This window comes from Bos mutus, chromosome 9, assembly GCF_027580195.1.
Source record: "Bos mutus isolate GX-2022 chromosome 9, NWIPB_WYAK_1.1, whole genome shotgun sequence".
Taxonomy (NCBI): Eukaryota; Metazoa; Chordata; class Mammalia; order Artiodactyla; family Bovidae; genus Bos; species Bos mutus.
Window position 1 is genome coordinate 85,663,974 of NC_091625.1, and position 26,925 is coordinate 85,690,898.

Sequence of the window (26,925 nt, forward strand, 5' to 3'; positions counted from 1 at the left end):
AAGCAACAGAGAGTTCAAAGTTCTGGGAGTATAACAGCACTGAAGCATAAGCAGTTCCTTTCAGTTTGAAACCAACCAGAAGGAGATTAAAGTTTTCATTCTTTATAACACCAATGGTTTTCCTATTGAAATTAATAGGAAAGGCAGTCACGGAATCAGTCTTTTTCTTTCTGGGCAAATGTGGTGTCTTTACTTCGTACACTCTGAGGAAGGGGTCATAAGTGATTAAGTTGGGCAGTTAGATGGGAGAGTTATCAGCATTTTTGGCTAGGTCAGTAAAGCAACGAGTGAGTAATCCTCTGGGCCTGATTGGACTTTACTTGTAAACATAGCCTTTTCCTCCATCTGAGTGATTTAAAACTAAACAAAACAAGAGGCTGTTAGAAAGGCCTGCTTTCAGTGGACTTCAGAGCTGGGTTTCCAAGACTGCTTTGCACACACGGGTTTTCTAAGACATGTTCCCTTGTTATTAATCCTGTGGCCAATATTAAGGGGAATAGAGAAGGGAAATTCTGTGGCTAAGAGACAGGGCATCTTGAGCAATTAACATATATTTGGTATTTTTGCATTGTGTGTATATATATATATATTTTTTTTTTTTTTTAAACCAGTTGGTTTTTGCATGTGAAGGGGACTCTGAACCTGTGGTGCAGGCATAGTTCCAGCGGCCCGTGGAAGGGCAAAATGAGTGACGACGTCTCCTTATAACATGAACCATGTGTTTTTTCCGTCATTTCTCCTTTCTTACTCATCCTGTAGCACGTTTGTGGTCCAGTGACATTCTGCAAACGGGACGTGTGTTGGGTCAGTGACTGTTCGGCGACTTAAACATAACTGGATTATTTCTGCCCCCCCTTCTTTCCACAGAGAACCTGCAGTTTTGGAGGATTTGACTTGACAAATCGTTCTCTGCACATTGGCAGTAATAATTCGGACCCAATGGTGAGTACACATCAGAAGGGAGGGAAAAGGTTTGGATTCAAGTGATGTGGTGGACACAGTTTCACATTTAGTGTTTTTGAGAATCGATACTAGGTAACCATCCTCCGGGGATCCTAAATCATGTTTGGAGAGAAGCCTAGTTTCACCATCTTAAAGACTCTTTTTGGTTTCATATGGAATGAAAGATGACCATCTCTCTCTTTGCAGGAACACCATTTCTTTAATGTCTTGGTTCCCAGGTTTCTTCAAGTCACAAGTCCAGAGGAGTTTGATTTCTGCAGTCTTAGTCATTGGTGCTCCCATGCTTTCTGTTCACAACAGTTGCACGTGTATGTGACTATTACACGTGGGTAGTGCCACAGGAGAGAGCCCTGTGATTTGGGTTCCAAGAGTGTGAGCCAGCATTTCTGAAAACCAGCCTTATCATAGGCCATGTGTGCAGCTCTGCACTAAGCTTAGGACCTCCTGATCTGGAGTGTCCTGAAATGAACCCAGTCCCCTGGGGGCCAAAGTAAACCAGACTCCTCTGAGCCAAGCTTACTGCCTTTTCAGACTTGTCTCTGAATCACAGTCTGGGGTCAGGCCCCCACTGTGGTGTACAGGTTTTCCTTCAACTTTACCTTCTGAGATTTCCAAGGATGTCGGTGTATTTTCCATACAGTTTTGTTTTCCCCTTGTGCATTTTATCGTAAAGCTGTGAAATCAGGATTCTGTGCTTTATATCCGTTATGATCATGTGTCAGCTAAAGCACCCATCTATGATATTTTTGTAGTGTCTGAGAATTTCGTGGGAGAATAAAATTATTTTATTTAGATATCAAATTTTATTGATTCATAAACCAATAATTTTATCTGGTCAATCTTTTAAAAAATAAAAGTATAATTTCTTTTTTCTTTCTCCAAGGGAAAGTCTTTTTTTTTTCCCCCTAATATAAAATAGAATGAGAAGTGACTACAATTGAACTTGTTCAGGGAAAAATAAATTTATGCATGGTTAGGAGTTGACCACACGAAATGCTTCAGTGATATAAATCTGATCAGGTGATGGACTTCTAATGATTGAGTTTTGCCATTTTGTTCCTACCACTTTCTTGGGTGACTCAGTAGTATTATCTTTTTTTTCTTCCCCATGCTGAGATTAAGTGAACACTGGTTCATCTAAATCATTCTTTATTGATGAAACACAGTCCCCTTGGGTATTTAAACTGGTGGGAAAAAATGCAATAGGAGAAGAATATATCATACTAAGTTTAAATAAAACTAACTCATATTCCACTTTAAACAAATAAACATAAGCCAGTTAGTCAGTAGCTTTAATTTTTAATCATAAAGATAAATAACAGCACTGAGTTAACATAAGAAAAATGTGGAGATCCTGGGGCATGCCAACATTTTGCTGAGAGGTAGGACATTCATGGTTTGAATAATAAAACCTGTTTTGGGGCTTCATTTTCTGTGATTAAAGATACTTAATAAATTTTGTTTTGCAGGGTAAAGAAGGAGATTTTGTGTATAAAGAAGTAATCAAATCACCCACTGCCTCCCGAATCTCTCTTGGAAAAAAGGTGAAATCTGTGAAAGAGACAATGAGGAAGAGAATGTCTAAAAAATATAGCAGCTCTGTCTCTGAGCAGGTATGTGACAGTCAAGCAAATACCCTCTTGCTTCTCTCGCATAACAAAAAAAGCTGGGGGTGGTCTGTCTTGAGATTTTCAGTGGTGCTAAATACATTCATTGGCATTAACCAGGCTCCAGGACCATGCCTAGTTTGTGTAGACAAACAGTGGATTCAGCAAATATTTATTAAGCACGTAGGGTCATGCAAGCACCAGGCTTGGTGCTGGGAATATAAATCAGGTCCTGTGTTCTATGTACAGATGAGCAAAAGAGACATGTAAAGAAATGATTATTCTGTAGTAAAAATAAGCACTAAAATTTAGAAAACAAAGGAAGGATTTTATTTTCTAAAATATCCCTGCCTTCAAAATGGATGTCACCAGAATCAAACCTTAAAGAGACACTCAAATTTTCTTATGAAGCAGACTTTTCAAATAAATGTAGTGTAAGTTGTTCTTAGGAGCACATAGCAAGTCAGAGAAATAAACTGAGAAAGTGTTTCCTAGCTGCAGGACTTACATAATAATCGTGTTTCTGCAGGGGGGTGTGTGTTCACTAAATAGCTTTATCTGCAAACATTAAGATATCACAGAATTGACAACGCCTCCTCCCCCAGTTCTATAATTTCATCACTAGGAACATGACCTTCTTTTTATGGGTGGAAGGAATAAAGACACTTGGAAAGCTGGGCCTGAGATAATTCTAACCATTAAAATTTCAAAACACTCTCCTCTGACACCTTTATAGTGTTCTTTCTGTAGTCTGCTGAAGTCCCCCTGTGTGAGCTGGTTGTCTAACTTGAAATAAGTAGGTAATGCCGCTTTAGCCACAAAATGAAACAGACATTTTTGCTCAGCTGCTGCCCTCTAGTGGACACGGTGAGCTAAATTCCGTGTCTGAATCACTCAGCACCGGCTAGCCCAGCCTCCTGCCCTGTGCTTCAAACAAAGCCTGTGCATCTTCTGTTTATTATAGTGGTTCTCATGGGGTATTGGGGGTGGGGGTGGTGATTTTGCTCCCCCCACCATCCCCAGGGCATCAGCTGGGGACATTTTTGATACTTGCAATGGGTTAGGGTGGAGTGGTGTTGAGGATGCATCTTACAAGGCACAGGGCAGGCCTCTGCAACAAAGAATGAACCATGCAAAATACCGAGAGTGCCCAGGTTGAGACATGAGACACTGGGGCTTGTTATACCTACAGGGGATGTCTGGCTTCCTCCGCACTCCCTGAATGTTACCCTTATTCTTTTCCTTTCTTGTCCCTATGGATGTGGGAGTGATGGAAAGTCTATATTTCTACCCAGCAATGAGACAGACTGCACATGCGTCTGTGAGACAGACTACATGCCAATGAAAGCGTGAATTTAAAGCACTTACTATTTAGTTGATTTTTCCCCCCAGATTGAAATATCTACTAAAAGCTCTTGTAAACATATTCCTAGGGTTTTTTTTTTTTTTTTGCTTTGTGGATCATTAGCATATAGCGTTCATGTCATTTTGAGCATTTCTCTGTAATTTTACTACTATATAGATGCCTTGTATTTTTATTTTCCTGTTTATTTGGAACAGTCATTTCACAAAAGCAAAAAAAGAAGGAATCATTATAGTGCTTTTTAGAGAAAGGAAATTAACATTGTAAGGCTTAAAAAAAAAAATCTTTTTACTAAATATATCAACTCTTCTGGTAAGGATTTTTGTCTGCTCTGTTCCTGCTATATGCCCAGCATCTGAAATAGTACCCATGGTATTCAATAAATGTGATGAATGAATTAATAATTTTTAAGAGCCTTATGAACATACACTATCAGAGATGTATATTTCATATTGCTGTTTTTCAAAATGTGAGGTTTTTTTTCCAGAAGAATTTTTAGAAGATTTTAATTGGATAGGTGGTTTATTTTATGATTCAGAAGAGAGGAATGAAAACCAACCTCCTCAGGAATTCATCCTTTGCAGCTTCAGTAACTTCCTAATAATGCGCCTCTCTCTATTGTTGTTGCTGAGGTTGTTTGCTCTCTTTTCTTAAATGGAAAACAGAAGTGTGTTTTGGATCAGAAGCTGCCCTTTTGATTGTCCTCAAAAGTTTGCAGGGCCCCGCAGAATCTCTCAGAGCCCTTCTGATGATTCGGCACTATGCAAATAACAGGTTTCGTTCAGCTGGTTTTGTGCTCACGTGGCTGTGTAGTATGACAGAGACTGTTCTGTTTGGGCAAGTAAACCATTCTGACTGCAGACTTTTAAAAACGTGGTAGTGTCTGTCTATATAGCACTTCAAATCAAATGAGCATGTGACACATGCAAATGAGGGCCTGCCAAATTAATGGATACTGAGCCACCCCAAAAGCGAGAAGTTTTGCTGAGTCACTGCTGTCACCATTCGGATCTAAAAGAGGCTTGACAGTTTTTACTAACAACAAACTAGAAGAAGTCAATGAAGCTAAACTCGTAGGGTGACTTACGGAAACTGTATTTTAGACAGAAAAATGGTATGTTTGAGGTACAGTTGACCTTTGAACAACACAGGTTTGAACTGCACAGGTCATCTCATGGGTGGATTTTTTTCAGTAGTAAACTCTACAGCACTGTACAACCTGCTGCTGCTGCCTCTGCTGCTAAGATGCTTCAGTCGTGTCCGACTCTGGTTGTCTGAATCCACAAATGTGGAACTACAGATAAAGAGAGCCGACTGCAAGTCGGGTCAGCACCCCTAACCCCTGTGTTGTTCGAGGGTCAACTGTGTATCTGGGTCCTAAGTGGGTATTTTATTAGCCAATTTCAATAATTTGTGTAAATAGAAATATAAAAATCTGATCTCTATTTTTAAAAACAAAAACAAGGAATACACTTTTTTTTAATGTAGAAATTTCCCTTCAAATAGATAAAATATTTTCTGATAGTACTTCCGGATACTACATCACTAGTGGATTGTATTTGATCTACATTTGAGGTCCAGCTTTGTGGCCCAGATGGTAAAAAATATGCCTGCAATGTGGGAGACCCAGGTTCAATCCCTGGGTCAAGAAGATCCCCTAGAGAAGGGAATGGCTACCCACTCCAGTATTCTTGCCTGGAGAATTCCATGGACAGAGGAGCCTGGTGGGCTGCAGTACATGGGGTTGCAAAGAGTTGGACATGACTGCGCTGCTAACACTTTATTACTGAACTAGGGAGTATGCAAAGAGCCTCTAAGCCTTTAACGAAATGTTTTGTCTCCAAGGTAGAGAGGTTTTTTTTTTTCAAGAACATGTATTAGAGCATGAAAAACACTTTTTGAGTGCTTAATTAATAGTTATTTGAGCTACAACTTGAAGATGAAGCAGGATATAGATTAAAAAGAAGGTGTATTTTGGGTAAAAGCATCAGACATGAGTATAAAGATGAATTTGATTGATTTGGTTGCTAAACAACTGTGTATTACAAAAAGATACACATCCCCTCTGACGAATGTAATTTTGTCGAAACTCATTTCAGGATTCAGGCCTTGATGGGATGCCGGGCTCCCCTCCGTCCTCTCAGCCTGACAGTGAACACATGGACAAGCCCAAGCTCAAAGCCGGAGGTTCTGTGGAAAGTCTGCGGAGTTCTCTGAGCGGTCAAAGCTCGATGAGTGAGTCCAGTTTGCAATCATAGATGATTTCCTTGGCGTCTAAGTCAGACTTTTGCTGAGTGTCAGGTTCAGGCAATTTAAAGATAAATAAGACCGACTTCTTACCCTTAGGGTGCTGTTACAGAGACAGACCTGAAAAATACCTGGCCCTAGAGTCCTGTTTGTTTAGTAGCCGATGTCTAGCAGTAGCATAAACAAGAGGGTAATGATTTTGGTCGGAGGGGAGAGAGAGGAAAGCACGTTAGCGGAAGATGTGGAAACTGAAGGGAGGAAGTCAAGGGGAAACACTGATGACAGTGACCAGCAGAATAAAGGGAGCTGACCAGGGTTCTGCAGCGCACACGTTGCTTTCCTGACCTCTGGGCGCATCCTCCACCTGCAATAGCAACCAGCGATCTTCTGACCACTTTTTTGTCTTAGAGATTTTGGTAGAAATCTCTCATCAGTGCATTGCCCTCTGCCATGTTCTTTGTCGTGGTGAATCCGATTCCTTTATTAGCATGTTAGTGGGGGGTTAGTAAAAGAGAAGACCAGTGCTTCTCTCCAATTGGCAATCTTTAATCAAAAAAATGTTTTAGTGCAGAATTCAACACAATAACGTGACATTATATTCCCCTGGTGCATTTGGTGTAGTGGGATGTCCCGATAATTCTCTTCTGGTTTTACAAAGAAAGCTAATGTCTTCTTAACTTTTATGAATATAAAATGTTGATGAAAACTTTATTAGTAATCTTAGTTTTAGTCAACTAAGAACCGGGGTTTGGGGGGGAGATGAAAGGAGAATGACAAATGTCCCTGAAACACACACTGTTGAACCACTCCTAACCCAATGGTGGTGTTGGCTGAGCACTGTGGGGGAAGAGACCCAAGTTTAAACCCACTACTTAAAAAGCATTTGGCTTTGGGCAAGTTACTTGACCTCTTTGAGCTTCCTCATCTGTAAAATGGGGTAAAGACAGTATGCCTGACAAATGGGAGGTTATAAAGGTTAAGGCTGTTGTCCTCTATCAGAGAGTTTCCATGTCACTTGGCTTCCCTGGTCATAAAGATAACTGCTGGAGTCCCCTGTCCAATTAGGGGCTTGATTAGGGAGAACACTCAGAAAACTCAGATCGTCCCCTGGCCTCTGCTCAGGTCAGGCTCATGACTGCCTTCCTCTGGCCCTTACCTTCCTAGTCTGTGATAGCGTCAGAGTCTCCAGCTTTGCTGTGCAGGGAATTTGCATTGACCCAAGTTCTGCATGTGTTCCCTACAGGTGGTCAGACAGTGAGCACCACCGATTCCTCGACCAGCAATAGGGAGAGTGTCAAGTCGGAAGATGGTGATGACGAGGAGCCCCCGTACCGGGGCCCGTTCTGTGGGCGCGCCAGGGTGCACACCGACTTCACGCCCAGCCCCTACGACACAGACTCCCTCAAGCTCAAGGTGTGTGTTTACTTGACCTCAGAGCAGTCACCCCAGGTGCCCTGTGGCTTTAGGACCCGTTCTCTTCTCCTTTGTGTTGAATGCTGACCTCTTGTGGTGCAGACTGGCCAACGCATCTGCTCCTTTGATACATTGGTCTCTTCTGCAGTGAAAAACCAGAGAACCAGCCTGCCTTTAGGGATAGAGGCGGGTCTTATGTTAATTCTGTCTTATCACCACGCTGGCCCTGTCTTCTGACCCCAGCTTCCCTCTAGAATTCCCACTGCCCTTCACCTTCCAGTCTCAGTGCTTTTGCCAACTGAAAGGACATGACTGACTTCACTGATGTGATCAGTGACGTCCTTATGGAGCAGATGGGATTTCACAAAATGTATGAAGCGAGTATAGAGCAGGGGTTACCACTGACCTCTGATTGGCGGGAATTTTTTCTCCAAGAAGTAGGAGCTCTCTGGGTGAGGGCAAGGCCTTCAGAGAGCCAGGTGCCCACCCAGCCGTGAGCCCTGGTGGACACCTTGAGCCACCATCCTCTGGGGCAGGAAGGTGGAGGGGATGGGATCTTGGGCCTCAGTGGGATCCTGCACAATCAGGAGTTCTCTCTGTGGTCTCTGCCATACTCACAATCATATCAGGTGACTCGTGGAGCCCTGATTCTAGTCTTCATAGCGTCTTCACATCACATGATTGACACTTCTGATGGATTGATGGTTCATGCTTGGAAATGTACCTAATGGAAAGATCCTTCTTCCCTGGGCCACAGAAAGGAGACATCATTGATATAATCAGCAAACCCCCCATGGGCACCTGGATGGGCCTGCTGAACAACAAGGTGGGCACGTTCAAATTCATCTATGTGGATGTGCTCAACGAGGAAGAGGAGAAGCCCAAGCGCGCCACCAGGAGGAGGAGGAAAGGGAGACCCCCTCAGCCGAAGTCAGTGGAGGACCTCCTGGATCGGATCAACCTCAAAGTCAGTTCCGTCCTGTTCTGGCGGACCCCACGTTACCTTCTCCTAAACTAAGCAAGCAAGGGCACCTTCAGGGAAGGGTGGGGTGACCTGTGTCATCCAAGAAGAATGACCCATGGCTGTGATGAGTACTATTATCCTATAGAATTAGTATTATCAGCACCGTAACACTATCCTTTACCTCCCTTGAGGGTGATAGAATAAACTCTGGGTTGAAATTTCTTCCTAGTCCAAAGAGCAACTTTCAAAGAGCTGTGAGCTTCAAGCCACTACCAGGAAAGGCAGTAAGCACAGGCTCCTGGCATCCTGACCGGCCTCTCAGAGGTCTTGAGGATTCTCCCTGCCCCCCCCACCACCACCACCTTTACCCCCAGCGTCTAGTAAGGTGGGTCTACATGGTATGACCTGTTTCCTCCTTGCAAAGCTATCTTGCTCCTGGGGAAGTCACAGGTCTCTCTGAGCTGGGTTTCAGTGGCTCCAGATGAAAGAAGTGTCTCTTCCACCACACGCTGGGTGGCATTGCAGGCATCAGCTCACAGCAAGGGCACAATTAAAATGCAGGCCAGTGGAGTCCACCTCAGCTTTCAGTGTACACTTTCTTAACCCATGGTTAGTGAAGTGCTCTGCTTGCCCACTGAGCTGTAGAACTGGGGGGTACAGACTGTCAGAAAGATGCTTATTAATTTTTGAATTAGCATCAGAGTGGCTGTGGAAAAAGAGTTCAGGGTTTGAGACTGGTTTTTGGTCCTGGACCATGCAGCTGAGCTGCTGACTCTCTTCTGTCTTAATTCCCTCCCAGGAGCACATGCCCACTTTCCTGTTCAATGGCTATGAAGATCTGGACACCTTTAAGCTCCTAGAGGAGGAGGACTTGGACGAGTTAAATATCAGGGACCCAGAGCACAGAGCTGTTCTCTTGACAGCAGTGGAGCTGTTACAGGAATATGACAGTAAGTCCCTCACAGCCCAGATGTGTTCAGTGAGATCCATCACATTCTCAGGTCACCAGGAGGCTCCCGTAAGCTGCTAATATGTGCTTATGTCCCCAGAGTCCCTCATTTGATCTTTCTCTTTCCAAAATGTGAACGTGTTGGTCACTGAGTCGTGTCCAGCTCTTTGTGACCCCACAGACTGTAGCCTGCCAGGCTCCTCTGTCTGTGGAATGTTCCAGGCAAGAATACTGGAGTGGGTTGCCATTTTCTTCTCCAGGGGATCTTCCTGACCCAGGGATCGAACCCAGGGTCTCCTGTATTGCAGGCTGATTCCTTATCTGATCCACCAGGGAAGCCCTACTCTTTCCACAGCCAAGGTCAATTTTGTATTATGTCAAACAGCACAAAGACATAGATTCCCAATGCCAATGCAGGAGCAAAAGAAAATCTTACTACCCAGTACTTTTTCACTGAATATTGAATTGTATTTTTCTTTCTTTATTTGGACTTTTTCTTTTTTTCTTAAGACACATAGTTCATGCCACCTTGGGGGCTGGTGGAATATACAGCCTTTAGGAGGTCATTAAAATACCCAGGTGCAAAAGTGACTGACAAACTTGGGGTATCCTGTCCTGCCAAGGGTTATTTACTTCTCAAAGCACATGAGGAGTTGGAGTTGTTTTCTGATTGAATGAGTTAGTTAATGAATAAATGAAATTCATCAGCTTGCATTAAAGAAGCAGGGAATCATCTCGAGCGAATATGTAGAGCAGAGAATTCCATATTGCAATTTCTCTGCCAAAATGATAGCTCATTTTTACAGTCCATGAACAGAATTCAGTGAGCTCACAGCTTTTATATAGTCTATTTGAATACACTGTATCCTTTGCTCCATTAACCCAGTCTTATCTTGCTCTTTATTCTTCTGTCTGACATCAAAAATATTCCTGAGATTATTCATCATGAAGGGGGAAGCATCCTTTCCAGTGATTGAATTCAAATGTATTTTCTTTCGTGTGCTCTGCTTCAGGGATATCAGTAGCTAATAGCATTTCCATTGCTAAAAGACACACCAAACCCATGGTTAATGGTGGAAAAAAAATTGTGCATTACTGAATGTACCAGACTCAAGAGACACAGAAGTGTCTCAGTGCAGTTAAATTCACTTCTGATTAATAGGTTGTCCCTCTAAATTAACTGATGACACACCGTCAGATAGGTGTCTGAGCCCTAGATAAACACACTGCCTTCGGGGATAGATTTGGAGGGAACTGTGTTCCGTAGTTAATATCAATTTATAACCGGGTCTCTTTAGGATTGGAGTTTCCCAGGAGACACCATGGGTGAGGGGTTGCCCCGTGACCAGGTTGTGTCAGAGCCTGGCCCAGTGCCTGGTGAGGCTGACCAGCTATATTGATATCAATTAATAGTTAATTATCTAGTCTCCTGGACCACATCTGCTCTATAAAATAGTTCATTTGCTCTTCCTCAGCCACTGAGAACAGCTGGTTGATAAACCCCATCCGTTATGTTTCCTCTAGCATTCAAACATAGAAGGAGCAAAGCTGAATTCTGAGTATATAAGGCAGGGTCTGTCTCAAGGGCTGGGGCTCCTTGTCTTTCCTGGGATCATGTCCTGAGATCTGCCCCAGGGATTTTTTATAGGTAAGGGGATATTTGCCTGTCATGATGCCCACCCAGTAGTGTAAGGAAGCCTCACTGCTTCTTCATAAATCTCATTTTGAATCTGTGCTGTGCCACCGTTGAGAACATCCTTTATATATAATGTGGAACTTCTTTTTAGCGGTTCTAAAATAAAGGCCCTGGAGGACTCAAGGGTGCCAGTGAGCACTGAGAGCCTGGATCCAGGATTACCCTAGGATGAGAAGAATCTGCACTCAGCAATTCTAAATTCATTGTGCCTTAGAAGTACGCTAAGTAACTGATAACTTAGGAACACATCAGTTTCTGTTAGAGTTGACAGATCCAGAGATCTGCTGAGATCTGAGATGTCTCACTCATCTTCCATCTCAGCTCCCACAGAAGCAAGACACACACCTGCCTTATTGCTTGGCAGTCAGGCGGGTCCAGCTTCTCTCACTGCATCTGTGCATGGGGAATGCCAGCCTTCCCACAGGGTTCCTCCATTCAGGAAAGACTCTCATTGTGCCAGAGCAATTCCTTCCACTGATCCCAAACCCATTCTCCTTGATCTGCCAAATGAAAGCTGTCTTTTAAGAAAATCATTTTCACAAGAATTGTAATCAGGAATTACGTCAAATAGGCGGGGAAGTAGAGAGAAAAAACAAATCCACATATCGACTTCGTAAATCCAACTAAAGTTAACATTTTGTTGTGCTTCAATCCTTACTTTTTAAAGACATAAATTTGCAAGCCCATTGGAAGGCCTGCTATCCAAGAATCCCATTCTTTTCCCAAGAGAACTACGCTCCAGAAAAATGGCACATGTCCTCAGGGCATAAGTACCTTTTGATGTTTGGATGTCTCATCAATGTCTTAGCATGCTTTTCCTTCCTCTGTGTGTGTGTGTGTGTGATGAGATGGAGGAAAGCTTTAGTCCAAATTCAAGTCATGTCCAAATGAGGTTTTAGCCCCAAGCCCAGTGCTTCATTCAACTTGACTGTGAGAATGTTCATGGATCTAGCTCACTTTTTTCTTCCTTTGTGCCTTGGCATTAATGTTAGTGAACGTGGGAGAGGAAAAGACCTTGATTTGCAGTCTATCTAAGAGATGCCCCTCCCCTTCACTCTCCCTAAGGAAGGACAACCTGCCTGGGAAACACTGGCTTTTAGTTTTAGGGAATATTGCTAAATTTGATAGTGGGATTCCTGCAAGTAGCCGCTGATTGTATCCTTCAGGAAGAAAGTGGCTCTATCTCCTTGAGAAAGAAGAAGGTGGCTCTATCTCCTTGACATGTTTTCAGGCACTGCAAAGGACCCCTTCACTCCCCATAATAACTTCAGGTTATTATGCCACTGTGTGGTAGGCTGGCATTCCCAAAGTTTCAGGCACAGTCCTCATTTTCCTGCAATTATGGGGACAACTTTTCTGTTTTATTCCCATCGGTCAGCACTTTGGAGTCTGTTTTGGCCGCTGCAATGCACGGACCTATCTCACCAGGGACAAACTGCATTGATTCCTCTTCCTGGGTTGTAACTGATAGCTCAAAGCCCTTATTTTACAAGTATCATTTTCCTAAATAACATGCTAGGCTAGAACAGAGGCTATTCCAAATCCGCAGACTCTTCCATACAATGAGGACACCACGCTAGAATGTTCCACTTTCAATGTGGAGGAGGGGAAAGGGTTTGCTCTTGTGCTACCAATTAGTTAATTTTACGTTAATCACTTTTAAAATAGCATTTCTTATTTTGGTGCTCTAATTCAAGGGCTTATCTGCCAAGATTTCTGTTATAAAATGCTTTCCTTGTGAGAAATACAAACAGGAAGTGGTCAGTGGACAGTAGGAACAGCTGGTGTGTATGTGGCAGCCCTCAGTCTTCCCACAACTTTTTTTTAATGATGAGAAGAGACATCAGATTTCTGGTTTTGTGTGTGTGTGTGTGTGAGAGAGAGAGAGATGGAGGAGGGGGAGTGAAGAGAAAAATAGAGCCATTCATCAACTACTTATTTTATGTAGAAAATGTATTGTTTCCTGTTTTATCAACCAAGCATTTAGTCTGTCTTATGATTGAAAGACGATCTCCCTGTAACCTTGAACCTGCATAAGGTCAGCTGTTCCACTTACAGAATGTACAGAGCTGCACAGCTTGGGTGATGAAGGCCCATGCGACTTCCCATGTGATTTTCTATAGGCTGACTTGCAGCAGAAAGCATCTGATGCTTCTCTCTAGAAGGATACCTTAGGATGAGGACGTTCAACCTTCCGTCACCCACCTTAAGGGTATTCTGTACTCAGTTTCCAAGTTGGAGGGTGTTTTCAGCTTTTCCTGTCATACCTTTTGTGTGCGGGAATAGAAATGCTAACCCAAGACAAAGGGAAAAGGAAAAAGGAGGAAAAACCCTCCAACCTATTCGTAGCAAAAGGATTTGCCCATGGCCCCTCATGGGTTAACCTTCCTGGTGGCTCAAACGGTACAAGCGTCTGCCTGCAATGTGGGAGACCTGGGTTCGATCGCTGGGTCGGGAAGATCCTCTGAAGAAGGAAATGGCAACCCACTCCAGTACTCTTGCTTGGAAAATTCCATGGATGAAGGAATCTGGTAGGCTATAGTCCATGGGGTCACAAAGAGTCGGACACAACTGAGCGACTTCACTCACTCACTCCTCATGGGGTTAGGGTTAATGTCCCCTTTATGGCAGCCTTGCTCCCTTTGTGAGAAGCTTCTCATTGTGGTGGCTTCTCTTATTGCGGAGCACGGGTTCTAGGCGTGCGGGCTTTAGTAGTTGTGGGGCAGGGGCTTAGTTGCTACACAACATGTGGGATCCTCCCAGGCCAGGGATCCAACCCATGTCTCCCGAAGTGGCAGGTGGATTCTTACTCCACTGTACTACCAGGGGGGTCTGACGCTCACTTTTATATCAGCTCCCAAACTTGGAAAGGTGGGAACTTATTTGAAGCACAAATCTTCTAGATTTCTACAAAGCATATACAGCCTAATTCCTCCTTGTGAAAAGGCCATTTATTCACTCTCTGCTCCTGCTTGGTGGTATCAGCCCTCAGAAAGGACTGTGGTTGCTTTCCCCCCACTTTTGATATGATGCTCTGAATTTCTCCTCTCCCTGGTTGACCTGAGGCCAGTTATCCTCCGAGTGACTTAGAAGACATTTCACCTCTGTGCTCTCTCTCCGGCCTTAGCTTCCTGTGATACTTGATTTGAAAAGAAAAACGTCCTGATCTCACTCATTTAATTGGTTTTCTTCCAAAATCTCAGTCTTCAAAAATGTATGGTGAGAACTGAGGATAAAATTAGGATGCAATGGATTTGAAAACTGCTTTTTTTTTTTTCATTCCCCTTACAATCCCATGCCGTGTGTTCATCTTCTCTAGGTAACAGCGACCAGTCCGGATCCCAGGAGAAGCTGCTTGTTGACAGCCAGGGCTTGAGCGGATGCTCTCCACGAGACTCAGGATGCTATGAAAGCAGTGAGAATTTGGAAAACGGTACTGTCAGCACAGATAATCACAACTGCATGGTCACACGCAAGCCTTCTGGGCTATTTCTTGGTGTCTGTGCTTTGGCTAATAACTATCTTTCTTCCTCAGCCTGAGCCATTGCTTTTGAGAAAACTAGAAATAGGGAGAGGAGCTTTTCCAGGGCGACTGGTGCTTGATTCAGATCCTTAGGTGGGAGGAAAATCTCTCAAGAACCTAGGCAATGGATGATGCTGAGAGATGAGTAGAGAGATCTTTTCATTAGTTACTCTTCCATCCTGCAGTAGCGCCTAACTGGAAAGAGCTTAAACTTGTGTGTTAGAGAAAGGGACCCCAAACTTCCCATTGTCTTGCAACTCTCGGAGGTTAGCCCTCCCTCTCCCTCTGGACCATGAAAAAACTCAAGGGGGTTTACAGTGGGGAGACCTGGAGTGCATAGCCAAAGACTTGGGTCAAATTACATCTCCAACCATCCCTTGCCCTTACCTCTGAAATCGGTAATACGAGTTTCTCTTTTATAGCTCCATGGGCGGAGGAGCCTGGTGGGCTGCAGTCCATGGGGTCGCACAGAGTCGGACACGACTCAAGTGACTTAGCAGTAGCAGCAAGACTTCAGTAAAGTAGTAATATATCAAAAATACCTAGCATTTTGTAAACACTGATTATGAATGAAGCAGTGGGCTAGGTGCATATGTATGCAATTTGCTAATTATCACTCAAATCCTGCAGTGCATATTTTATAAGTGAAGATGCTAAAGAGAAACTGAACAATAACTGAAGCTCTCCTTCTCTTCCTCTTGGCACCACTCTGGCTCCTAATGGTCTTGCAGTCAATGGCAGACAATTTTTTTTGTTTTGCCACACCACATAGCATGTAGGATCTTAGTTCCCCGACAAATAATGGAACCTGAGCCCTGTGCATTGGAAGACAGAGTCTTAACCACTGAACTGCCAGGAAGTCACTGAACTGCCAGGGAAGTCTGAATGGTAAACAAAAGACCTGACTTTCCAATACCATAAGCATTTTCAAGTCCAAACTCTTAACTACTTAATGTCATCATACATCAGCCAGGGGTATTTGGGCTTAGTTGAACTTCAAGCCAGAAGGGATTGGTTTGTATATGTTATATATATAGTTTGTATATGTTATCATAAGTACCTTCACAAATCATGGATTGGATGAAGGAAGGTGGAGCTTCCTTCAGTATGTTGGAAAAAGGCAACATATTCCATAAAAGATCTCTTTGCCTATTTGTTTGCTTATTTGTTCTGAGGAGCAGGAATATCCTAGGCCTTAGGACTGTCGTTCATGAGTCTCTCATTTCAATATGAGAATTTCGAGAAGCTCTGCTGAGAACATTGTTACAAAACAAGGGCATGAAAGTTTGGTTTCTTCAGATCATTATCATCCATCACCTCAGTTTTTCTTCTTAAATAGTAAACCCAAGCAGGCCTGGCCCTGAACATTCAGATCGGGGACTGCAGTAGCACAGTGACTCCTTCTGTAAACAGATACATCATGGCAGCAGTATATCATCATTTCAGTAGGAAAATATTTAAATTCATATTAAAATAATGTGAAAAGTCTGACTTTACTCAAATATTGCTTAATTGTTATGAAAGCTAGATCTCTGAATGAAGGGTACGTGATTAAATCATAAATATTACATTTTCATTAGAAAAAAAAAATCTCAAAACTTCAGACCAGCTAGACAGAAAGAATATAATTACCCACATCTGATATGGTACTTCCTTCCCATTCAGAGAGCATGCATGACTAGGGGCTCAGAGTTATGGTGCCCAAAACTTTACACATTGGGCCAGCCCTCCTCATGGTCTAGTTTTTGAAAGCTATTGGAGAATATGTATTTTTAGTTTGCGGAGCAGGTCCCACACCCACTACAAATGATGGACTCAGTTTGAATCAGTGGTTTACTTATATCTTCCATAGTTTAATGCATTTCATAGTTTAATGAAAAGACATTCGGTAAACAGGTTTTGGACCAATAGGATCAACCATCAATTTCACTTTGAAAAGCAGAGAAGTATAGAGTGTAGATAGGAAATTGCTAGAAGTCCACAATTCAAACCAACTAAAAGCACTTTAAAAGTAAGATGTTTTCGAACTAGATTTTGACATTTTCTGCCCGAACTTTTCTGCTTTATCCACAAAATAGTTAAGGATATGGTACCTCTCCCAACCTTTGCTTTTTCACACATGAAACCAAGCTGCACAATTTTGCTCTGGTTTTACTAGGAGAGTATTTTCACTGAGTGGAGAAGTAAACACCAGGTTTACAGCAGCAGTGCCTCTTGTGCAGTTTGTAACTTCTGATTCGGGAGCTCATGCTGCTTGAATCTCTGGTTTTTATCTATGATCTTTGGGATCCTGCAAGCCCCAGAGGCCCGGAGGGGGCGCTTGGTGGGGTGAGTGATGGTGGCCACGGTAGAGGGGCTGGGCCTCAGCCTTGAGCGACCTCCACACTTCAACTTTGCTCTGTTTTATAAATGAAGCTTCATTACAAAGGATCCTCCTACTTTGAAAATCACTGATTTCAAAAGTACAATGTTCTGAAAAAAAGACAATTTTCTTACCATTATGAACGCTGTGGTAATCTTTTCCTTTCTGACCTCTTCACCGTTCTCCTTTCCAGTTAGCCTCTGCTGACTGCTGTGTGAGGCGAATAAATTCCGTCTAAAATACCTGCAGCCGTAAAACCGAAATTGTGTGTCTCCTATGTCCTTTCCTTTTCGCAATAAAAACCAACATTTGACTGTTGGGAACTATTAGGTCCATAAGGAAAACAATTTACCAGGTAGACCATCCATCAGGGCCACACGAGCAGCGGTATCTTAAATGCCTCAGCTGCATGACCGAAGAACAGAGCGAAATCAAGGGAGAGGACCATTTGAGGGCCATGAGTCTTGTTCGTTGTTTCCCTGTCCTAACAGCCCAGAGGTAGTCCGTAGGAAATTCCAGACGGCTTACTTGTCTCAAACAGAAAGGGAGTCCTAAGTGGACGGGGATCAGGTGCCCTCAGTGTTACCGTGGGCAGCACTGTTCATCAAGGAGAAGAAGCAGTTAGTATCAGTCAACAATCGTTAAGTAAGTAGACTGTGACTGGTTGATAAGTTTAGTTATCAGCCTGACAGTTAGTTTACTTTAATGAGGTCTGTTGCTTCAGTGGTTATTAGAACCGTATTGGTATCTTAAAGACTCTCTGGCAGTAGACTCACCTAAGCTTGTTTACTCATTGTTAGCAGGATTGGCTGATGGTTTGCAGGATACATTTATTTTACACGCTTGAACAAAACAAAAAGCAGTGAGGGCTTGAAAGACGTTTTGAGGGTTCAGTGGTCACCGGTGAACCTTGGGGGGATACCATTTAAAGCAATGGTCCCCTACCTTTTTTGGCACCAAGGACCGGTTTCCTGGAAGACAATTTTTCCATGGACAAGGATGGAGGGAGGGATGTTTTGGGGGTGATTCAAGTGCATTATATTTATTGCACCCTTTATTTCTGCTACTATTATATCAGCTCCACCTAAGATTATGGGGCCTTTGATCCCAGAGGTTGGAGATTCCCCTATGTAATGAACCTGTCTCCTTTGCAACCATGGTCTTAGGAAACTGTACTCTAATCAGAAATCCCATCAGTGTGGTTCCTTAGTGGGATATGGATATGCCTTCTTCCATACTGACTACAGCTGCGAACAGACATTAGGCCTAGATTTATATTATTGCCTGACACAGCATATTTTCTTTCCACATAACTCAATTAATTTTCATTTCCCTGAGTCCTTTAATAAGACTAAAAATTCTTTCTAAAAAATAAAAATGGAACCACAGTAGCTCTACATCACCAGTGGTGATTTTATGTCCTTAGTGTAATTCCACAACGGGATATGGGAGTTGGAGATTTCAATAACGTTAGCGCACCTTTTACATCAATTTGATTGATTTGCTTTTTAAGATGCGATTGTAAAAAATCTCTCCTTGCCTTGTAGGCAAGACTCGGAAAACCGGCCTCTCTGCCAAGTCATCAACCGAGTCCAGCTTGAAGTCTTTCAACAGGAACCAGCTGGGCAACTACCCAACCTTGCCTTTGACGAAGTCAGTGGACGCTTTGAAGCAGGGAGGGGAGGGGAGGCTGGGCGGTGGTCTCACCCCTCTCGCCTCCAAGAGCTGTGATCCCCCGTGTGTGACTGATCTGAATAAAAACCGAAGGAGTCTCCCCGTTTCCATCTGCCGGAGCTGTGAGACCCTGGAGGGCCCACAGACCGTGGAGACTTGGCCCCGGTCCCACTCCCTGGACGACCTTCAAGGAGAGCCTGAGAAAGATGTGCCTGGCGAGGTGACAGAACCCTCTCCTGAGATTGTACCTGAAGTGCCACAAAAGACAGCCCCCTCCGTCACAAAGGTTCCAAGCCCCAAACGAGATTCTGCTGTTGACAATGCACTGCTACTGACCCAAAGCAAGAGATTTTCTGAACCTCAGAAAACGACTGCTAAGAAACTGGATGGCCCAATGGGGCCCTTTTCACGGGGTGCATCCCCCCCTCCATGTTTGCCCAAAACCTTTGACACCCAGCCTCCTGCCATTAAACCCAGTTTAACACGGACGCCTCTGGAGGGTCATAGGAAAGGACTCGATTTCGAAGGAACACATCACCCCCCGGGCACCAAAGAAGGCATGGACGCTGAGCAGAGGGGCCCCGAGGTCAGAACGCAGGCCAAACCTCCTGTCCAGCCTCCGCCCGTTCCCGCCAAGAAGAGCAGGGAGCGCCTCGCCAACGGGCTGCATCCTGTCCCTCCTGGTCCCCCCGGCGTCCCCAGCCCCGACGCACCCAGCCTGCCGCTTAAAAAGGGCAGCCCTGGCGGCCCCAGCGACTGTCCCCTGGTGGTGGCGGTGGCCAGGCCTCCCCCGGGGCCGGAGCCAGGCAGCCCACCAAGCACCAGGCCACCACCCTGGCTGTCGGAGCTGCCCGAGAGCGCCAGCCTCCAGGAGCACGGCGTGCGGCTCGGGCCCGCGCTGGCCAGGAAGGTCTCCTGCGCCCGCGGGCTGGACCTAGAAATGCTCACTGAGAACAAGCTGCGGGCGGAAGGCATTGACCTCACCGAGGAGCCCTATTCTGATAAGGTATCCGAGGCCCTGGCCCCCCACCCCTGTAAATTGGGGGTGCCAGGCAGGAACAATGTCATTGTCCCCCGATGGCAGCTGGTGGCAGACAGTGGCAGGGCAGGGGGCCCTTGTCACCCCGCGCTGGGTGTTCAGTTGAACAAGGAGCACAGTGCCCAGATTAAATGCAAACACAGCCTTGGGGGATTTCTTTTTCTTTCCCTTCTCTTCTTTCACTTGTTTGTATTTAATTTTGGCCACCTGTTCTTTGCAAGGAGACCTATCAGTCATTACTAGAACCAGGTCCTGAAACAAAGCTCCAGTTTCCATGTGTTACTCAACATATTTGTATTTAAACTTTAACAAATCCCCATTTCGTTTCATTGGATGTAAAATTGAATTAATAATAACCTTCGTAAGTACCTCTTAGAAGTATTAATAGGAGAAAATGTTAATAATATCAATGTAAATCTATTTTGAAAACTGTGGAGCCTTGCTGCTGCTAAGTCGCTTCAGTTGTGTCTGACTCTGCGACCCCAGAGACGGCAGCCCACCAGGCTCCCCCGTCCCTGGGATTCTCCAGGCAAGAACACTGGAGTGGGTTGCCATTTCCTTCTCCAATGCATGAAAGTGAAAATTGAAAGTGAAGTCGCTCAGTTGTGTCTGACTCTTCATGACCCCATGGCCTGCAGCCTACCAGGCTCCTCCATCCATGGGATTTTCCAGGCAAGAGTACTGGAGTGGGGTGCCATTGCCTTCTCCAGTGGAGCCCTATTCAGATGTAAATGGGACTTCCCAGGTGACACTGGTGGTAAAGAACACGCCTGCCAGTGCAGGAGATAAAAGAGATGAAGGTTTGACCCCTGGGTCAGGAAGATCTTCTGGAGAAGGAAATGGCAACCCACTCCAGTATTCTTACCTAGGATTCTCTAGGTAACAGAGGAGCCTGGTGGGCCCCAGTCCCATGGGGTCACAGAGTTGGACATGACTGAAGCGCTACTTAGCATCATTCAGATGTAATATTATACTGTATGATACCTGTATGGTTAACTGGGGATAAAAGATTATATAAAATACCCCATTGTACTAAAAACATTGAGAACTATAATGAAAACTATTTCTCATTTGTGAAAAACACAAACAAACATGTAGAACTGTGCGTGTGTGCTCAGTCACTCAGTCCTTTTCAACTCTGAGATGCTGTGGACTATAGCCTGCCAAGCTCCTCTATCCATGGAATTTTCCCAGCAAGAACACTGGAGTGGGTTGCCATTTCCTCCTCCAGAGAATCTTCCCCACCCAGGGGTTGAACCTGAGTCTCATTGCATTGCAGGAGGATCCTTACCTCTGAGCCACTGGGGAAGCCCAGAGTACATCTACCAATATCAAAATGACTTTGAAGACAAATACATGAAAACAGATGTAGCTGTATGTTAGTCCTAGAAATGCATGAATTGTTTTAATGTATTCCTGAGAGTCTTTGTTATAAGCGCCTTATGACCTTGAATGCGTTATGATAAAATACTCCTCCTCTGCCTTAATATTTAGTGAATGAACCCCTTTGAGTGGAAAGTAGTGGGAATTCTACTGTACAGTAAATGCTGGCCTAGTATAACTCTTTGTAGCTGAGAGACCAACAGTAGATGATCTATAGAGCACAAGTTTGCCCTTCAGGGAGTAACCTTTTGCAAAATGATCACGTAGAGTGAGGTGAGGACCTTAGACCCCACAATGGAGGGTGATTGTGTTCTACTTTAACCATCTTTCAAGACGTTATTTCCAGAGCTCATCACTACCTAAAAGATACAGATGTAAAATATTATCTCTAAAATGTTTGTCCTGACACTAAAGAAAATATATGCACTTCAAATTAAAACTGTTGGTCCTACTTCTAGTAGCTAAATGTCTTGTCCTACCTTATGTTTGCTGTTCTTGGAGAAAGAAAAAGATCCTTGCAACCCTTGCTGAGAGATTTCTGTTCTCGCTCACAGCACGGCCGCTGTGGAATTCCTGAGGCCCTGGTGCAGAGATATGCAGAAGACTTAGACCAGCCGGAAAGGGATGTCGCCACCAACATGGACCAGATCCGTGTCAAGCTGCTTCGGAAGCAGCACCGCATGGCGGTGAGCAGCCCACGGTTTAGGGCTCCCCTCACCCAGCTTTCTGAAGTCCATTCAGTTGTAGGGCTTAATGATGGGCATGCTGGTAGCCACTGAGTAGACCAGGATTCCTTATAAGATATCAAAGGGAGATACCTGGGGGAAAGTAATACGTATTCAGCCTGCAGAGTTTTAAAAATACAGTTTCTGAAAGAAAAAGGTGAAAATTATCTCCCAGAACTGTGGAAAAAAAAAAAATCCATTTGGTTATTTCTCTGCAGGTGTATAATAGTACATGTACAGTTGGAAACCTTAATGTTTTCAGTTATCAGATTTGTGAACCTATTTCTTTGTTACTGAAAAGTTTTTTATATTATTCATGTTTCAAAATGTTCTAGTAGGTGTGTCTTAGTTCGGCTAATTCCATACTTTTAAGACATTTAGATTTTTTCCCCAAACTTTTATTTTAAATAATTGAATGAAGAATGTCCTGGTTAATAAATTCTATAGACTTTGTTGACTAATTTCTGAGGATGTAGTCCTTTAAGAGGATTTGCTTCATTAAGACTTCAGAAAATCTCAAGAACTTGCACATTTGGTGGTAAATTGCCTTTCTGAGAGTTATCTCACTTGGCCTTCACAGAAGTCAAGTATAAATGTCCATTTACCTGCCCTAGCCAACATTTATTAGTGTATTTTTAATTCTTTATAATTGATTAATTTTAATGCTTAGTTTAATTAATGCTTAATTTTCTGGATGTTAATGTAGATTCAAAATACAGAAGAAAATCTACATGAGTATCATTGCTTTTCTGGGTATCTTATTTTTTCACACTATCACATAGGTTTACTTCTTCAGTCACCATAGGGATCATTGATTGAAGAGGTGTGACCACCATGAGACAAAATAGCCAGAAACGTAAATGGTGATGGTTTGGAGACTTCCACACATAATTGGGGTTAGATCTAATTCCAAGGACCTCAGACACTTTCTTGAGGATATGTCTCACCTTGAAAGAACAAAGCCAAGAAAGAATTCTTAATGCTTTGACATCTCATGGTATTATCCCTTTCTGATAGTGTAGTATTAAATATAATATTTCAGTAGTTCTCCTCTTAGGCAGAGAAGAAAGAGCTCTCCAGTGGCACCAGTCAAATCTTGATGAAATCGCTTTCTTTGTTTACCTAGATCCCAAGCGGTGGACTCACAGAAATCTGCAGGAAGCCCCTCTCTCCCGGCTACGTGTCGTCCGTGTCAGATTGGCTGGTTTCCATCGGTCTGCCCATGTATGCCAGCGCCCTCTCTGAGGCGGGCTTTAGCACCCTGGGCCAAGTGCCTTCTCTGTCCCACACTTGCCTTCAGGAGGCTGGCATCACAGAGGAGAGACACATAAGCAAGCTCGTGTCTGCAGCCAGACTCTTCAAACTGCCACCAGGCCCGGAGGCCATGTAGCCAGGCCCGAAATGGGCCTCCCTGGACAAGAGCCACCCGTTCACTGTGCTCATGATGCTGATGCAATTCCTCCTTGGCTGGACACGCAGACCAGACCCAGGAGAAAGGCCCAGTGTGCTGCCAGCAGAACTCGGAATCTTGGCACGGGACTGATGACCTTCTCTTCTCCAGAAAAGCCCCCTCCAGGAAATTGGTGTGGTTCTCTGTGACCCGCAAAGGAAAGACAAGCACTTAGTTTTGTTTTCAGGATACAGTAGAACCAAGATGCCGACTTGCCACAAATGCTTTGCCCACAGTCTTGTCTTGGTGCGCTGGGCGAGGGCAGGGGGCAGGGAGAGAGGCTGCCTGTCCCGTGTCTCAGCATGCTCCTCACCCTTCCGTCACCCTGCAGGGTTCCTGAGGCCCAGACGGGCTTTAGCCAGGCCAAAGTAACAGCCTCGGGAGTGATTGTACACTATTGACCAGGCTCATGTGTTCAAAAGTAAGAAAATCTGGCTGCACTGGAAAAAGAAAGCCCTATTCTCCTTTAGGTAAACAAGAGACGTTTTAATAATTGCTTTCTAGCAAATCAGCATTTATTTGCCTTAATGTAAGCTTTTAAGCAGTTATCTAACCTAGTGTTCACTACCTTGTAACCGTAGTTCCAGATCCTCAGCTTAGACTGCCATCTAACATATGTGGGATGTTTCCAACAGAAATGGGCTTTTCTAATTGTCTCACTCTATCGTGGCTTATTTTATAGGGGTGTTTATCAGGCCAGGATTCATGTTGACTTTCAGACTTCAAACTAACTACCAATCTGGTAAAAAGCTCGCTGAAATTCACAAAGATATCATGTGTGAGAGACTGTTTGTGTGTTGAGGTTATGATCTTTAATCAGTTTAGTGTTGTTGCCATGTTGGTCATTGTGCTGCAGTATTGACTTGGAATCTTGACCGTGTCCATTCCAAAATTCGGTCATCGGATAACGGATCACCTTTGCAAAAAGTCATTGTCAGTTGAATATTTAAGGAAGATGTTCTTTAAAGGGAAATAGTTTATAAGATATTTTAAAAGATTTTTTTTCCTGGTTTTATAGTTAAAATACTGTTTTCCATCTTATTTAGGTAATTCACTTAAATACAATAAAGGTTCATTATGGAGCCAAACAAACTATATTGGCCATGTATTAAATAGTTCGGAGAAGGCAATGGCACCCCACTCCAGTACTCTTGCCTAGAAAATCCCATGGACGGAGGAGCCTGGTAGGCTGCAGTCCATGGGGTCGCTAAGAGTCGGACACGACTGAGCGACTTCACTTTCACTTTTCACTTTCATGCATTGGAGAAGGAAATGGCAACCCACTCCAGTGTTCTTGCCTGGAGAATCCCAGGGACGGGGGAGCCTGGTAGGCTACCGTCTATGGGGTCGCACAGAGTCGGACACGACTGAAGTGACTTAGCATAGCATAGCATTAAATAGTTGCATATTTTCAGTTCTTTTCCAACTGATTTCAGCATTCTCTTTTAATCTATTGTCTGATTTTCTGGCAGACAGAAATTATTGTTTCCAGTTGCTTATAAAATGATTTTCCTTTACATTCTCATCATGAGCCCTATTTTAAGCATCGGGTATGATCATTTATGGTAGAAGTGCTTAGAGTCGTGATTTAAAAGTTCTGTAAGGTTTTATCTACTCATTAAAACAAATGATATCCCTCAGGGAAGGGGGGTGGGAAAGGTGTTTTCATGAATTACAAAGCCATTTTACCATTTGCTTTAAAATAGATCTGGATCCATATTTCTGAGGAAAAGGACGTTCTCAGGTGATATATTTTTTTTTCATGCTTTTGGTATGCATTTTAAAGAATAATATATATTTCTTCAATAATAGTCACCTTCTATAAGATGCCATGTAAGAAGTTGTGGAACACTAGAAGAAAAAGCTAAAGCAGCCAAATTTCTATTGAACTCTTCAGCCCATTATGACATTCCTGTGGGATGTGACATTCCATGGAAAGCGTAAGGAGGCTGCAGGCTCTCCTGTAACTGTCACTGGAAGGGATTTCACGAGTGAAGGAGAGGGTGCTTTAGAATGGATGGGCTCCTCACCCCATGTTTTTGGTGCCTCAGCGTGACTTGTGAGAGAGCCTGCTCAGAGTTGAAGCTGAGCTAAAAGACCACACGTACCAGGGAAGTCCTATAGTCAGGTGATACATAGGAGCAAAGGAGAAGGGAAAATCGTACATGAATTTCCTGGTGTTAGTTCATTTTCACCGTAAGATTTTCACTTATGTAGAAGAGGTGCCAGAAAAGTGAACTTTCTGAATATGAGTTTTTAAGAATGCCAAACCGTAATTTTTTTTTTTTCATTCTTCTTTGGAAATCATTGCCTTTGCCTAGAAGTGAAATTCAGGGACCATGAATCATTTTCAGTGGAAGGGCTTCCTAGTCTGTGGGATCTGAGGTGATTTTTACTTTATTGTGCTTTTTATTAAAATCCTTTTGTTTTTAAACTTTTAGTATTTGTTTGGTCTTCCTTTGCTTTAAACTTTTAAATTGACCTTAGAGAAGCCTGAATGCTTGTGTGTGACATTTGACTGAGATGGTTCGCGGCCGCCTGTGGATGCCGGAAGGCAGGTGGTCGGCTTCAGCAATATCCGGTTTTCATCCATTGCACTTGGTGCAGAATGTTGAGGAAGGGTGAACACTGCTGTTGTAGGAAAGCACAAGAGAAACCTGGAGAGGCAGTTCGGCTCAGGTAGCTACACATCCGTTGTGTGTCACTTTTTTCTTTGAAGCTGTCTATAAGGAAATGCAGCCAGCCCCAGCCACTACTTACATTCCCAGATAACCAAGAAGGAGATAGATTTTTCATGGCCTTGCCTTAGTCAGAGGCCCTTTTCTCTTTTCCTGTACCCAGGAATGGGTGAAATTGGAAATAAGTAGTCTGTTGAAAATTAGTTCCTGACAGAGCACAGTTTGCTTTCATAATTGCAGCAAGTCCGTTCACCAAGTCAACGCTGCATGTGTGTACTGTATTATTTTCAGAAAAAAAAGTCTGAGTCCACGTTATCTCGATTTTGAATTGATAGAGAAACAAGAAACTGTCAAGCAAGTTATATAACAACTAACAACATTGCACTTTCTGTATATGAAATCAATATTTAAATAACTTATTTTTCTCCATTGCTGTTCTTAAACATTGTAAGTAGCTGTAATATACCAGTACCAATATGTTCTTGCGATTGCTTCAGCCCAAGAAAGCTGTGTATTGTTTTAAAAATTGTAAAAATTATTGTGATGATTCATTTAGCAAAAAGAGGTGGACAGAAGGGTTTTCCTATGTATCAAAACTTGTCTATAATTATGTCATCTATGTACCTAGAAAAAAAAGTAAATAAATTTCTTCAGTTGAATCTGTCTCTTTTGTTGTTCCCTAGGTATTTCAAAGGTGAGTAGAAATGAAAGGGAATTAATGAGGTGTGGTTTAACAATAAAATGTATTGGGAAAATAGTAGTTGTACACAACTATACTGCCACATTATTTTCTGCCACATCACCAAAACTCACTATCACATTCAAATTCTCTTTGACAACTTATTTCAGCTTTTTTTTTTCCAAATATTGCACAGTCAAGTCACATAAG

General features: G+C 43.4%; 1 protein-coding gene across 4 annotated transcripts in view; it reads left to right on the forward strand.

The window, feature by feature from the left end:
• Positions 1–26,695, forward strand: part of SASH1 (SAM and SH3 domain containing 1) — a 264,186-nt gene extending 237,491 nt beyond the window's left edge. For all 4 annotated transcript variants that reach the window (XM_070376836.1, XM_070376835.1, XM_070376837.1 and 1 more), the window contains 10 exons: positions 868–942; positions 2,433–2,576; positions 6,033–6,168; positions 7,424–7,593; positions 8,351–8,560; positions 9,357–9,507; positions 14,522–14,635; positions 18,635–19,767; positions 21,738–21,869; positions 23,035–26,695. In XM_070376836.1, coding sequence (XP_070232937.1) covers positions 868–942; positions 2,433–2,576; positions 6,033–6,168; positions 7,424–7,593; positions 8,351–8,560; positions 9,357–9,507; positions 14,522–14,635; positions 18,635–19,767; positions 21,738–21,869; positions 23,035–23,298 — 2,529 coding nt within the window. In that variant the 3' untranslated portion in view covers positions 23,299–26,695. The remainder of the gene's footprint in view (positions 1–867; positions 943–2,432; positions 2,577–6,032; positions 6,169–7,423; positions 7,594–8,350; positions 8,561–9,356; positions 9,508–14,521; positions 14,636–18,634; positions 19,768–21,737; positions 21,870–23,034) is intronic.
• Positions 26,696–26,925: the final 230 nt, after the last annotated feature.